Genomic DNA, 15,809 nt, shown 5'->3' on the forward strand with positions numbered 1-15,809 from the left:
TTTTCCTTGATTCCTTCTTCTTCTCTCTCTCTCTCTCTCTTCTTTCTCAGAATTGTTTTTTTTTCTTTCTCCCTCCTCCTCCATAGAATAGCTAAAGCCAAATAATTTTCTGGGGCACAGGACAAGTCTCTATTGTAGCTTCATGTATGATTTTCATGTCTACCTTCTCTACAAAGCTAAAGAAAATCTACTGAACACTTAAAGCTGAATTTATTCAAATTTGATTTTTTTATTATTTGAATATATAAATGAAAATAGTTCTGCAAAGTGAGAAGAATAGAACAAATTGATATTTTAAATCTGTTTTCATATTTTGAGGAGAAAATGAAATATTTGCATATGATATGCTATAAAATAACATGGGAGTGTGAACAAATTGGGTTGTGAACACAAGAGGGAGTTCACACAGTGGACACAAGAAGTTTGTTATATTAATTATATGGGAATTGGGAGAATTCTCATGCAGGAAAATACTTGTATGGCAAGTGTAAATACCTGGGTTTGATCCCAAGAACATCCACAGAACGTTGATCATGGTGTTGTGTGCCTCACAGTGGTTAACTGGGAGGTGGGGATGATTACAACCCTGGAGTGCACTATCCAACTACACTACTCCAATTAGTGAAATCCTAAGACAATGAGAGATCCTGTCACAAACATAAGGTGGAGGGCACTTGGAGGGTGGCATCTGAGGTTTGCTGCAGACCTCAGATATAACAATGTTCAAATTCATCCAATTGTGCACATACACCTACATATATATGCTCCTCCAACACACACATGCACACACACACACAAACGCGTGTGTGTGGGGTGTACCCCTACAGCAACCTGTACACATACATGGACCCCCTCTTACACAAAAATATCATATGGTCTCATAACCTAGAGTATACTGAAATACAGGTCAAATAGTCAAATGTTCTATACACTTATTTAGGTTTTTCACTGACCGACTCAGTCCTGGTAATCATCTGCATGTTCTGTTTGATGGTTGTATTAGTCAAAGAAAAGTAAAGTTACAGGCTGTGAGCTACAAGAGCCAAAGTAGTGAGACTGGAAAAACCATAGATTTAATGGCCAAGGGATCAGAGAAATCAATCAACTCTGATAGATCCCTTCCATATGTTCATTGTTCAGAACTAATCACAACACTAGGGCCACCACTGCCAACATGACAAGGTCCCAGCCATAAGGCACAATGAATGAGCCTATAAAGTCTGGGTGCCAGACTCACTCTTCCTCAAGCTACTGTCTTAAATTGTATTCTTGGTTTTGCTTTCTAACACAGTAGGGCAACACAAACCATTTTTAAACTGAAAACATGCCTGATTCCTGACCTTGGCTCTAACAAGGATGTTCAAGCCAGTTCCAACGAGGAATATCTCAGACTCAGGAGTGATTCAGGCTTTCATGGAGACTGGGCAGAAACTAGACCAGGAAGGCAGATCAAGACAGGATTGGAGTCTGTATGGTTTCTATTGTCTCCACATTCCAGACCTCTATTTGTGCTGTTATATCTACACTGGAGGACCCAGGAGGAGGTTTGTAAACAAATGGATGAGGGAACTGTTTTCTAGAGCTGATGATGGGGCCGATGAGATGGCTCAGTGGATAAAGGAGCTTGCTGCCAAGCCTGATGATGTGAGTCCCATCCTCAGGACCCACATGGTAGAAGAGTAAAACAATTCCCCAAAGATGACCTCTGACCTCCACACATGCTGAGGCATGCACACCCCTTCTTTACACAAATCTAGTATCCTCTAAAGTTAGTGATAAATTAATGGAGATAAGGGTGCTTGAAAGAAAAAAAATGCTTATTTCTAAAGTTAGATAGTGCTTCATGAAATTTCAGCAGAAGTATAGCAAGAAGACATACATACTATGAAATTGCAGATTGCTTGTGATTTACTTTAAGTAAACAGTAACTCAAATATAGCTGAAATGATGCTACATCAGCTTTTCTAACAGTGTGTGTGCACCAAAAGATGTGCACCTATAAGGATAGGTATCACCTTATTAATGAGGTTAATACTCTAGCACTCTGAATGGTATATGTGTGCAATTTCAACAATAATTATCATTTTGAATTTTTAAAAGTTCAAATTGCAAGGTCTGGGGAGAGTGCTCAGTGATCAATAGAGTTCACTGCTCTTGCAAAAAAACAAACAAACAAACAAACAAAAAAACAAAAACTGAGTTTGATCCTCATAACCCGCACTAGGCAGTTCACAGTCTCTTGCAACTCGAGTTCTAGAATATCTGATGTCTTCTAGCTTTGATTGTACTCTCTTCTCTTCTTTCTCTTCTCTTCTCTTCTCTTCTCTTCTCTTCTCTTCTCTTCTCTTCTCTTCTCTTCTCTTCTCTTCTCTTCTCTTCTCTCTTCTCTCCTCTCCCCTCCCCTCCCCTCCCCTCCCCTCCCCTCCCCTCCCCTCCCCTCCCCTCCCCTCCCCTCCCCTCTTCTCCTCCTCTCTCCTCTTCTCCTCCTCTCTCCTCTCTCCTCTCCTCCTCTCTCCTCTCTCCTCTCTCTCTCTCTCTCTCTCTCTCTCTCTCTCTCTCTCTCTCTCTCTCTCTCTCTCTCCCTTTCTTCTCTCTCTATCCCCTCCCTATGGATCAGGATAAGATGTACTCCTTAGTTACTGACACAGCTACTGCCTGCATGCCACCATGTTCCCTACCATGATGATGTGGACTAAACCCCTAAAACTGTAAGCAAGCCTCTAATAAATGTTTTCTTTCAGAATAGTTGCCTTGGTCATGGCATCTGTCTTAGTATTTTTATTGCTGTGAATAGACACCATGACCATGGCTACTCTTATAAAGGAAAAGACTTTATTGGTGCTGGTTTACAGTTTCAGAGGGTCAGTTCATTATCATCATCGTCATGGGAAACATGATCTTACACAGGCAGACTTGGTGATAGAAGAGTCAAGAGTTCTATATCTTGATCTGAAGGCAGCCAGAAGGTATCTCACTTCTGCAGGCAGTCAGCAGGAGGATCTCTCCCATACTAGGTGAATCTTGAACATAAGACCTCAAAGTCCACCCCCACAGTAACACATTTTCTCCAAGGCCACACCTTTTCTAAAAGCACATCCCTCATAAGAGTGCCACTCCCAGTAGGCCAAGCATTCAAATACTTGTTTCTATGGGGACCAAATCTATTCAAACCATGACTGTATCTCTTTACAGCATGGAACAACAAATAAAACAGATGTTATACATTTAACCTGACTGGTTCATGGTGGAAATCCATTTCCAATATCTCTGTACCTTTCAGGGCAGAATTCCTGAGGCTCTGGCCAGTACTCAGGGTTTCGGTGAAGAGGATAGATTGGTATCATAACTACAGTCCCTTTGGGAATGAACACTCCATTGATTTCCACATCTTTTTTTGAAACTCTTTCTAGCCTGATAGCAATTGGGTACAATCTTAGACTTTCATTCACCACCATGTCCAGGTACTCCATGTCCATCAGGGCATCATAGGTGACAGGTGCCTAGGAAAAGGACACAGATGTTTCCAGATGAGGCTTGGATTTAATCCTCAGAAGCTCTAAGGTCTAACTCAATTGGTGGGAAAGCTTAGTCTTAGTAAATTATCTACACCTATAATGATTGGTTATGAGATATAAATATAAATATTGGAGCTATTAGGATACTCCCCTGCCCAGATCCCCTGTTCTCATTTGGGAGGGAGGGAAGGATGGAGGGAAGGGGGGATGGAGAGAGAGAGAGAGAGAGAGAGAGAGAGAGAGAGAGAGAGAGAGAGAGAGAGAGAGAGAGAGAGAGAGAGATTTGAAAGGAAAACAGATCCACATATAATTTAGGGGAAAGGAGAATCCTGGTAAGAGTGGTCAGGGAGGATCCTGGAGGGAAAAGTGGGAGTGGAATGAACCTGAGTCAGCTTTAACGCCATGCATATGAGAATGGCCCAGAGACTCACATTGCTTTGAGTGCTAACTTTTAACAGACTATAAATTTAAAAATGTTTAAAGTCATTTGCTACTGGGACCAGAAGCCACGCTCAACACCGTCCTTGGTAGCTGGGCAAGTGTAACAATTGCTGCTTCCAGGCCTGATGATGAATTCTTGAGGAGATGCATTTCGCTCCATTCTGCCTGAGCAGCCACATGAATCCCAAGTAACTTCACAATTCCAAATCTCCCAGTCGAGCAAGGAGATGGAGACAGTATGGGTATTATTATGTCTGTTACCTTGCTTGACATTCAAAAGACTATCCTGTAGAGATTTAGAGTTTGGTTTAGAAGGCTTATGAGATAGTTCAGGGATTCAAGGTATTGGCCTGAAATCAGTGTCTAGCAACAAAATTGTAGAAAGAGAGACCTGACTGCTTCAAGTTATTCTCTGACCTCCACACATGTGCTGTGGCATGGACACCTATGCACATACACACAAAGTAAATAAAACAATAACAACAATAATAACTAGTAGGCTTGGGAGCTAGAGACATTGGCTCATCCCTTGGCTTCTTCAACTCTAGCTATATCAATGAGTGCATTCCCATACAGCTAGGGTTAAAACATTTTCCAATTCTAAGTGTTTGATCTGGAGACCCCCAAGAGGATGAGAGAACCTGTCTGGCACACTGACTGTAAAAAAAAGGCTAATGTCAGTAGAGGGTGCCGATACTCAACGAAACTATTAAAATGATGTTAGCTAGCATCCAAAGCTTCAAACAGTAAGTAGTCTGATACATCATTAATGTCATTACCAATCCTAGGAAAGAAAAAACTTCTTATCTCAACTCAGGTACATAACACACATAAATGCCATGCTATTTATTGGACTGGACAGCAGATCCATTGAGAGTAATGACTACTCAGCCTGCTGAGATCACTGAAGGCCAGGCTAGCAGACCTTAGATAGACAGGGCAGCACCCCACAGGTATCATCAGAGATAACTGTCCAGACACGTGGAGATTGGTGCTTATTCTTAAGAGTCATACAGATTTCCTGGGTTTCTCCTACCTGGCTTTGTTGTCATTAGAGATAACAAATACACCTGAACCTACTCTCTACTAAAGATTGTGTACTTATGAGTCACATTAATTTCTTATGTCCCTCCCTTTATTTCTCTTTTAGTCTCGTGCTGGGTGGAAGAACCATTGTATAGCTCTCTGTAAAAAAATCTCGTTGCAAGTGGGACATGTTCTTGTTAGTCCTTTACCTCTGCCTTCCCTCTCTGAGTACCATCCACTCACCTTATTGGGCAGAGCTCTGTCAATCTCATCCTGAATTTTCTTTTGCACATCAGGGTGAGTGGCCAGTTCATACATTATGAGGGAAATGGAAGTGCTTGTGGCATCATAGCCCCCGAAAATAAAAATAACAGCCTGTGCTGCCATTTCTAGATCAGAAAGAGCTAAAAGGGGGAAAAAACATTTCAGATAAGGAAGGTCAAAGCAGAACATCATAGTTGAGATCAGAAGAAATTCATGTGTTATTCCTAGCTGTTTAGAGATCAGAAAAAGGCTGTTCACAGTAACTGGGACTGAGTTCCATTCTGGTGTCTGTTTGAAACACCAGTAAAAGGTCAAATTATTATTATACTTTAAATATATTTTATGTCTATGGGTGTTTTATCTGCATGTATATCTGTGTACCACATATATACCTGGTATTCAGAAAGGACAATAGTGGGCCTGTGACATCATATCCCATGTGATTAGAATTACAAATGCCTATAAGCTACCATGTGAATGGAATGTGTTGTGAATGGAATCCAGGTCCTCTAGAAGAGCAGTAAGTACTCTTAAGTGCTAAGCCATCTCTTCAGTCCCAAGATCAAATTATTTTAATCCAGAATTAATGGTCTAAGATATGTATTACCGTATACCACCTGTGTTAGGTAAAAGTTATATCATCACAGTAGGGAAATTTCAAGAGACAGGATTCTATCCAACCTATACTGTTATCATAGTGTGGAATAAATAAAAGTATTGCCATAATTGACAGTGATTGTGGTGATTGTTGATATGACAGGACCTGGAGTCACCTAGGAGACAAGCGTCCTGGAATGCTGTTACAGTATTACCTAGTTTTACTTACTTTCTGGATATGCTTATTATGGTTTGTCTTGAGTAAGTTTATTGATCTTGTTTCCAAATATTTACTTTCATTTGTGCATGAGTGTGCCTGGGAGTGTGAGTGTGCATGTGAATGTGTGTACCCTTGTGTGTGTGTGTGTGTGTCTGTGTGTGTGTGTGTGTGTGTGTGTGTCAGATTCCCTGAAACTGGAGTTACAGGTGGCTGTGAGCTCTGGAAGAGCAGCAGGTGTTCATAACTGCTGAGCCACTGCTCCAGTCCTGGATGACCTATCTTAATTGTGGCACCATCCCATGAGCTAGCTTCCTGGACAGAATAAAAAGGAGAAAGCAAACTGAGTACCAGCACTCATGCTTCCTGGTTGTGGGTGAAGTGTGAGCAGCTTTCTTGAGCTCCTGATGCCATGACTCCTGCTACAATGTTGGACCATGATAGGCACTACTATGCACTGGCTAAAACACATAGAATACCAAAAGCAGGACTCAACCTTACATAAGTGATCTCAGTGTAGGTCCATCTTATAACACATGCACCACTCTGCAGGGCAGGGTTGTTGGATGGTGGTGTGGGTGTTACATGGGTATGGGTAGTAGTATATTGGAGATCTCTACACTTTCTTCTCAGTTCTTCTATGACCAGAAATTGCCTTAAAAATTAAGGTCTGTTTTAGGAATCAAAATTATATAAGAGTTGGTAAGATGGATCAGTGGATAAAGGTCCTTGTTGATGAGGCTAAGTTTGATTCCTGAACCCATGTAAAGGTATACAAAGAGACCTGACTCTACAAAGTTATGTTGTGATTTGCGCACAGCAGATGCACCGCTCCACACCACACACACAAATTATGTTGCTGCCGCTGCTGCTGCTGATTATCTGTTTAAGAAAACTTAAATTAAAGGGGCTAGAGAGATGGCTCCGAGAGTAAGAGCTCCTTTTGTACAAGTGGATAGGACCTGAGTTCAAATCAAAGAACTCACATAAATAGATACAGTCACACATTCTCATAATTTCATCAAAGTGGGAATGGAGATAGAAAGGTCACTGTGGCTTTGTGGCTATCAAACTAGATCCAGATTCATTTACAGACCCTGCTTCAAAAGATTAAGACAGCAAGAGGACAGAATACAAACATTCTCCTTTGGTCTTTGTGAGCACACCACACACATCCCATACACACACCACACACATACAAACTACACATACACACACTACGCACCATAGATACCACATGCAAATATGCACACATATACATACTACATACTAACACACACACATATCACATACACACCACATACACATCACATACACTATACTACACATATACATACACACACCACACTAAACAACACACACACACACAAACATCACACACATAAGTAAATAAATAAATAAGACTAAAATAAAAGAAATGGTAAGGACAAACAACATCATCACACAAAGAGCTCTGAGTGCACATGCATAAGACAGCTGAATATATGATAACTCGTAGTCAAAGGAGCATAGCAGGGAATGCAGGAGGTCATACTGATAGAAGCAAGTTTTTTAAATAGTTAAGAATAGAATTTAAAATTTTTAAATAGTAAAGAACACAACATTCCTGTATGCTGAATGATGACTGGTGAGAACAGAATAGATGATAGAGCTGGGAGGTCATCATACTGTAGCTATAATGTATAATAACAATTTCCATCTCAAAGCATCCACAGATGATATCAAACCAGAGGGAAAAGGAGGAAGAAGAGCAGGGAATATAGTCCCCTAGATGCTCTTTATACAGAAAAGTAAAAATAAACTGCAGATGAAGCTGGTGAACACAATTCTACCATTGTACTGTGGCATTCCCAGAGGCCATCCCTACCACTAGACAGTGTGCTTCCTGAGCGGGCCTGGATACAAATTCCTAGGCAGAAATCCAAAATGAGTGGGATGGGATAATTTGATAATCAGTATTTGCTTTGTCATAGAAAACCAAACACGGAGGACTTCTGGGCATGAAATGCTTCTCTGTGGCTGCCCTACAGGCTCTGGTCACACTTACACTGGTGTCCTTCTAGAACGTTCCTGTGGATACCATACATATTATCCATATGTGTGATGTGAGTGTCTTTCTGAAATTTGACAGAAATGCTCTCATGCCTGTAACACTAACCCTCCACACCTGGCCTGCACACATTCAAACACATTCTTCCCTCTGGGCTTATTGATCAACACACTGTGAAGCATCATGAGTTACCTTTCTGGGACTCTTGGCCTTTGGAGTTCTGAGTATTCATCATCAGTTGTAGAAAATCCACTCGGTTCTGGAAGCAGCAAGAGAAATTTCAATGAGGGATGTTTAGTTCAGAGTCAGACTTGAAACAAGGGTTCATATCCCTTCTAAGAATATGGTCTCCAGGAGTTTACAAGTGAGGCTTGAGTTATCAATGAATATACAATCATCTATGGGGCTTGAAAAATTGCTCACTGTTTAAGATCACTAAATGCTCTTGCAGAGGACCTGAGTTCAGTTCCCAGAACATACATGGTGACTCACAACTACTTATAACTTCAGTTCCAGAGGATCCAATGTCCCCTTCTGGTCTCTGCAGCCATTGCACATACATGGTGCATAGGCATGCAGGTAGAACAAAGCACCCATACACTTAAAATTAAAGCATCTACCAGCAAGCCTTGGGGAGCAGGACACTGCCCTGAGAGAAATGCAGCTTCTGGTCTTTGTTCATCTGATCTGTGTCTCTGGCTCATGAGCAGACTCCTTGACAGAGAGCTGCTGACTCCTCTCATAGCACTTTCTCAGGAAAGAACCTAAGCTTCTATTCTCTGTTCTCTCCCCACAATGCTTAACCAACAGCCTCCTTGATTAATTCTATCTGTAGTGCTCACTGCCAAGTTTTGTGCGAGCATCCCTTAGTGATCCACACTCCAGATACTACAAAATTCTAACTGGAATCACAGGGGCCTTCCTCCCCGATCTGCTCACAGACTTTTTGTAATTTCCATGCTACAAATAGCAAATGTAGGCTAGCAGCTAGCAAACTATTTGTCCAGAGAAGATATTCACCTATTGGGTGAGTTAGTGGCTTAGGGCCTCACTGCCAAGAAAACACCCACACAAAAAGCAAGACATACTCAAATTTAACATGGGCCAACCTTCACCAGTTATGATGATATTTCTGTTGGAGACTATGTCAAAATAAAAGGTTTAAGATAGAAATCATTTTTGAAGATAGTAAGTTTAGAGACAGAATAATAGTAGATATAATTTCTTGGTGCAAATTCTATTTTTGACACTTTTTCAGTGAAGGGTGGTGGCAATGTTACTTGACCGGTACTTATCTCAGTGTATGATAACAACTATCCCTCTTTTGGCAAAGGTGACACTGTTCCTATAATTCTTTTTCATATTGATTCACTCAGCACTTATCTTCCTAAGATGTAAACACCATCTTGCTCTAATCATAGTTTTCTCTAATTACTTTTTATGAGAACGCAAAGAAAATACATAGATCACACATTGAGAGCCTGATACATAACCATACCCTGAGTATCGAGAAAAAACCCTGAGCATCATGATCAGACCCTGAGTGTCATGACCAAACCCTAAGAATCATGACCAAACCCTAAACATCATGACCAAACCCTGAGCATCATGGCCAAGCCCTGAGCATCATGTGAGTAATGTCCCATTTACCTTCTGGTTTGAAGCAAGGCGTTCGTTCTTCATCCTTTTCACAAATTTTTTGAAAAAGTTCATTGAGTCTCTTGGAAAAATGGAAAGATTTAACATCTCATATATTGGAGTGAGAAACGGAAACAGAACTACAGAGGAAAAAAAATAAATGCAGAGAATGAGTGACAATGGATTTCCCAGCATCAACTGATATGTCTACAATTCAAGCCCTAAACCCAAGGCTTAGGAAAAAATCATAGATGTGGGGTAGAAAGGTTGTCAAGGCAAGAAAAGGAGAAACCCTGCCATGAGATTGTATCTTCTAGACATGACAGGAAAACTAAATCCATGAAATCTCAAAGATATTGTTGTCCAGAAAAGACCAGTGTGATGATAAAACAGTCTGACATGCCATTGTGGAAGGGGAATTTTCACAGACTCTTACCTCTACATTAAAAGCCACAGGAAATTAGTGGCTATTGAGAGAAATCATCAGTTTTCTCCGAGGATAAGGCTAGTAAGCTATTCAATCCCAAGGGCTTCACCATAAACATATGTACATAGAGCAATACTAAATGGGCTCAGTACAATATATATATGTGTGTATGTACATACATACATACATATATATGCATATACATGTGTATAAACATACACACATACATGCACATATACATACATATATGCACACACATATATGCAGCAATTATACTTAAAGGAAAAGAGTCATGATTTTGAGAAAGAGTTAAGGACAAGAAACAAGTTAGAGGAGAACAGGAGGGATGGAAATAATGCAAATATAGAACCCATGTATAACATTTTTAAAAAATAAAAATATAAATAATTCCCCACAATGTTGGACTCAAAAATGTCCTCTAAGGTGGCAATAATTTAAACAGTAATGAAGAAAAATGAAGGTTCAAATGGGATATAGAGAAAATGGAGTCCTTGAGAACTACTGGCAGTATAATTGAATGCTGCAGCTGTTGTGGGAGCAACTTTTCAGTTGTCCAACATATCAAACACAGCATACTTTTATTAAAAAATCACTAATTCCACACCAATTGCCCTCCCAGAAAACACAAAAACAAATGTTGAGTCCTAATCTTAGACTCCAGTGTCCATGACAGCGTTATTCACAACACCCCAAACCTGGAAATAAATTGAATGACCATCAGATGGGATGGAATATGATCTGTCTACAGAACATAGGAACTTTAGCAAATGTTTCTGTTGAATATATGATTGTAAATGAAAGAAACTTATTGCCAAATTTCATATATTCTATAAAATATTTATATTGTATTTGATGCTATGCCCAAAATAGGCAAATCTACAGGAGCAGATAGGGAGCTAGGCATTTTCTTATGGTGAGGAAGAATGGGAGATGAGAATGAAATGGTGTTTTTGGAGAACACATTTTCTGGTGGGCAATGATGATGAATGTATATGGACCTTTGGTAAACAACAATTGACTTGTGCAGTTTATATACTTAGTTTTACATGTGAACTATATCTTAATTATGATGTTATTTTTACTAGCATGTAGAGGGTAAGGATATAAATAGAGGTGAAATAGTATACATACTTATAGACAGAAGAAATGGATCAAAAATTTTAAATTTTAAAATCTTCTTGGCTTTCTGCACAAAGGGATCCTGTGGATTATTGAGGGAATCGACGTTCACGCCAAATGATGTGCCAGTGATCACATCCATGCTATAAGCTCCAAAGATGCTGAGTGGAGAGAGACATGGGAATCAACATTTGCATCTGAGACAGCTCATATTTCCCATCTACCCAGGCAGAGAGCCACAGAGTCAGAATCACAAGATCATCAGTGGTGTCCAGGCTCCTATCACACACTCACACTTTGGCATTTACCTGGTGTCAGTTTGCAGATGTTGTATTCCCAGGGTTGAGGGGATACTGAGGTCCTTACAGTCCCTTCAACTGCACCACCACTTACTTACTCTTTCATGTTGATGGGCTCCCCTTTCTCTTCTTCTCTTCTCAAGTTTCTCACCAATGTATCTCCATACTGTCTCATGATGGGGAACATCTAAGAACAGAACACAACACCTGTAGTGTAAATGTCAGTTTTATTTCCTCAGATGAAGGGAGGAGATGAAAGCTATATCCAAGATGTACAAAGACATGGCTTGGGCTGAAGTCAGAGTGTTCCCTTCTCTGTTTTAACTATCTATCTCTAGGCCTAGTCATGGATGCTTCTACCATCTGTACAAACTAATCCTCCCAGCTGACTGATTCAACCCAGCTTCTCTTGGGTTCTGCCTAAATTGCTCTGGTTGTCCTTATACTAACTTTGGCAATACATCCTAATCTTCTGGATCTTTCTCATTCTCTGTGTAGTTCTGTCCTCAACTGTGTCTAGCTTGGTTTGTCTGCTAAATGTCTCTGTAAAACTAATACACACACACACACACACACACACACCACCACCACCACCACCACCACCACCACCACCACCACCACCTGTGTCTACTCTGTTCTCTTTCCCCATGCTGCTCTTAAGTAGCCTCTCTTGTATATTGCTCTGGTGTTTTTTGTGCTTTGATGCCAATTCCACTTTCTCAGACAAGGAGTGGATCACAAACTCAGGTGATTTCATGTGAACCTCCCAACCTTAACAGGTCAAATAAAGGCAAGAGCATGTGATTGGGCAGAAGAAGGAAAAGATGGGACTGAAGGTTTTGGACAGGGAGAGAGAGAAAGAAGGAAGGCCAATGAGGAGAAAAGGGAGAGAGAGGAAGACAGAGGAAGAGGAGGTGGAAGGAAGATGAAAGCAAATGGCCTAGAGGAATGGCAAGTAGCAAAGTATTTCATAGATGGGAGTAGTGTAGTGGTATATCTGCCCAATACAGGCATGCAGTTTATAAATATTATAACTGAGTTGTGTTTTCTTTGCATGTGTTTATTGGGGTTGGAGGATTACCACAACTTTCTTTCCTGTCTGTTCTTGTGAGAGTTGGGTGTCTCCTATCTCTGACTCATTCTGTTAAATCATTCTCTGTTCATCACTTTGTCTGCCCCTGTCCCTCAATTAGAGGTCACTTTCAAACATGGCAGATTCCTTCTACAAACTAACCTTACCTCCATTGTTAGGGATGAAAGGTGTGTACAAAGGCTATATCTATATTCAGATAGATATAGCAATTCAGACAGATCATATAGCAATTCAAAGCATGTCTGCACTGAAACTAGATCACATAGACCTAGATGGTCTTTGGATGTGATCCCTTGCCAGAGCAGACATGTTACTGGATGAAAATTCCTCTATTCTTTAGCTAAATGTAGAAACTTGGGTCCCAGAAAGACAAATCATCCCAGTCATGAGGCAATGAGTTGCACTTGTGTTTATGACAAGTCCTCTTGGTATGAAAACAAAAGACCATCTTATAAGAATTGTAACTCAGAGGATCAATCCTTGGAAAGGGACAATAGGCTTGTTTTCTACCTGTCTCAGTTTGTTCCTCAAGGAAACACCCTCTCCATCATTACCTCATAGGATCGACCCTTGGAAAGGGACTCTGGGTTTGTTTTCTACCTATCTTTGGATTTGTTCCTTAAGTGAACACCCTCTCCATAGTCACCTCCTTGAGTTTGCCACTGCTGAAGGTTGGAGACAGGAGTGTTCGAAGTCTCTTCCATTCTTCATCCTCAGATATGGTGATGGCCTTTTTCATAAATCCCACTGGCCCAAAAAACTAGGGTTCAAATGGAAAGAAAGGTTATCATATTAAAATTATGATAATCCTCACAATTTTAGAAAGTATATTAAACAAGCATCATTTATTTAACAAATATTACTATATTTGTCTGAGTCTTACTAGATGTTCAACAATCTTCTACTGAAATTTTCTGTAATCCCTATAAATGAAGGTGATATCTATACATCTGGCACAGCTTCATATCTTTCTATGACCATCTCACTTTAAATGTAAAATCACCCTTGCAGAATCCATGAGAATAGGCCAGCCCTACAGTGTCTTTCAAGTATGTGCAGACAAAAAAGAATGGATTAGTAACAGACAGCAACTGGTCTTGGCAAACTATTACTAGTGTAAACAGTATGAGGAATTGAAGAATAGGGATGATGCTTTGAGATGGAGTTTTTAAAACACTGTAGATGCTATAAAATAATTACTTGATATTTCAAGATATAATGCAATCATTTTATCTTAATTTTCCAAACATGGACACAAGGAAAAGGAAAGATAATTCTCTTTCTCTGCTAGTAACTTTTTCCCTTCATGTATATCAATGAACTTTGTATCAATGGAATGTCTACATCTTTCTATCTATCTATTTACATATATATGTATATATGTACATACAATATCCTTCAGTCAACTTCATAATTAGTGGTGAAAGTCTGACTGTCTCATTCGCTGATTTGTGGCAATTTTAAAAGCCTGCTCTTCCCACTTTCATTCAGTCTCATTCTAGAACTGCAAGCTAGTGCAATAAGACATGAAAACAAAATACAATGCATACAGATTAGAAATCAATAATCAAAAATATTCTCATTTCCAGGCCATATAATATTTGTGCATAACAAATCAAATAACACAGTGAAAGAATTTATAGGAATAATAAGTGAGTTTGGCAATTGTTCCATGATACAACAGCAATTCAAAATCAAATGTTTGTATTTAATATCAATTATATTAGAAAAATTTCAAGAATATTACACAATATTCAAACATGTCCAGAAATGTTATATGTTATATGTTAAGATATAATCTTAAAAAGACATGTACAGTGTTTTCAGATGAGACCTATAATATTTCCACGTGGCAGTCAAATATATAACATGTAGATCACACAATAGTTGTGGGTTTAGATGATCCAACACAGAAAATGGTTTTATTCATGGGCCAGTTTCAAATTTTCATCGAACGGAGATCATTACCAATTTAGACCAGCTTGTTCTGATTTTTGCTAGAAAGATAAAGGGTCAAGAATATTTCAATTAACTCTAGTAAAAAGTCGGTAGAATGAATTCACTTGTTGTACAGAAACAGTTATAAGTAAGATGTGATCCTAGAGGACAAAAAGAAATTGTGATCAATAGAAGAAAATAAAGAATGAGCGTCCAGTTTGTGCTGGTTTACTTTGGGTGAGAAGGTTCCAATAGGTCAATAAGCAAAAACAATTAGATTTATCTACTTTGTGTATGTGTTTTCCTATATGTGTGTTTATGTACCACATGTTTATAGTGCTCTCAGAGACCAGAAGGCATTCGATCCCTGGATCTGGGGGTGCAGATAGTTGTAAATTGTCGTGTGGTTTCTGGGAATGAACTTGGGTCCTTAGGAAGAAAATCCAGTGCTCTTAGCCACTGAGCTATCTCTTCAGCCTCTAAATAGGCTTTGATAATGCTACAAGAATTCTATGGAGGGAACAGTTTTCCCTAAATGATACACAAAGAACTGGATACAGATGGTGCAGCATGAGACTACACCTGAATTTCATACTTTATAGCCTGAAGTACAAATATATCATAGATGTTAATGTAAAGTATAAAACTATGTGCATATTTTGTTTAAAAAAGAGAAGAGTGTTAGGCATGGCTGAGGATGTAGCTCAGTTGGCAGAGTGCTTGTCTGGCATACATGAAGCATTTGGCTTGTTCCTCGGCACTGCATAAATCAGGTGGGGTGGCACATACAGGGAACCCCAGCATGTGAGAAGTTGAAGGTTGAGGCAGGGTCACATGAAACCTTATTAAAAGAAGAGTACTGAACAAAATATAATCAGACTTGACCCCAAAAGCACATGCATAAAAAGAAAAATGATCAGACCCTGTGAGGAACAAAAACAGGCTACACATGGCCACTAGAACATATGTGCAAGAGAAAGCTCATGGTGATGAAGGGATAGTCCTGTGCATTGACTGCATAGATGTCACATTTATCTTTAGAAAATGTGCCAATCAGCAGAGAGATTCACATATGCAAACACAAAACAGAGAAATGTTAATGATACTGTGGACAGTATCAATGTCAACCCCTTTGGTTATCAGTTGTGCCCTAGTTAACTTCGT

General features: G+C 39.6%; 1 protein-coding gene across 2 annotated transcripts in view; it reads right to left on the minus strand.

The window, feature by feature from the left end:
• LOC110288451 (cytochrome P450 3A25) overlaps positions 1 to 15,809 on the minus strand; it is a 53,350-nt gene that overhangs the window by 5,206 nt on the left and 32,335 nt on the right. For both annotated transcript variants that reach the window (XM_085837428.1, XM_085837427.1), the window contains exons 5-11: positions 13,354 to 13,467; positions 11,713 to 11,801; positions 11,328 to 11,476; positions 9,761 to 9,888; positions 8,303 to 8,369; positions 5,226 to 5,386; positions 3,274 to 3,500 (exon numbers count right to left, since the gene is read on the minus strand). In XM_085837428.1, the coding sequence (XP_085693554.1) occupies positions 3,274 to 3,500; positions 5,226 to 5,386; positions 8,303 to 8,369; positions 9,761 to 9,888; positions 11,328 to 11,476; positions 11,713 to 11,801; positions 13,354 to 13,467 (935 nt within the window). The remainder of the gene's footprint in view (positions 1 to 3,273; positions 3,501 to 5,225; positions 5,387 to 8,302; positions 8,370 to 9,760; positions 9,889 to 11,327; positions 11,477 to 11,712; positions 11,802 to 13,353; positions 13,468 to 15,809) is intronic.

Source organism: Mus caroli, unplaced genomic scaffold, assembly GCF_978045245.1.
Source record: "Mus caroli unplaced genomic scaffold, Mus_caroli_1 scaffold_4, whole genome shotgun sequence".
Classification (NCBI taxonomy): Eukaryota; Metazoa; Chordata; class Mammalia; order Rodentia; family Muridae; genus Mus; species Mus caroli.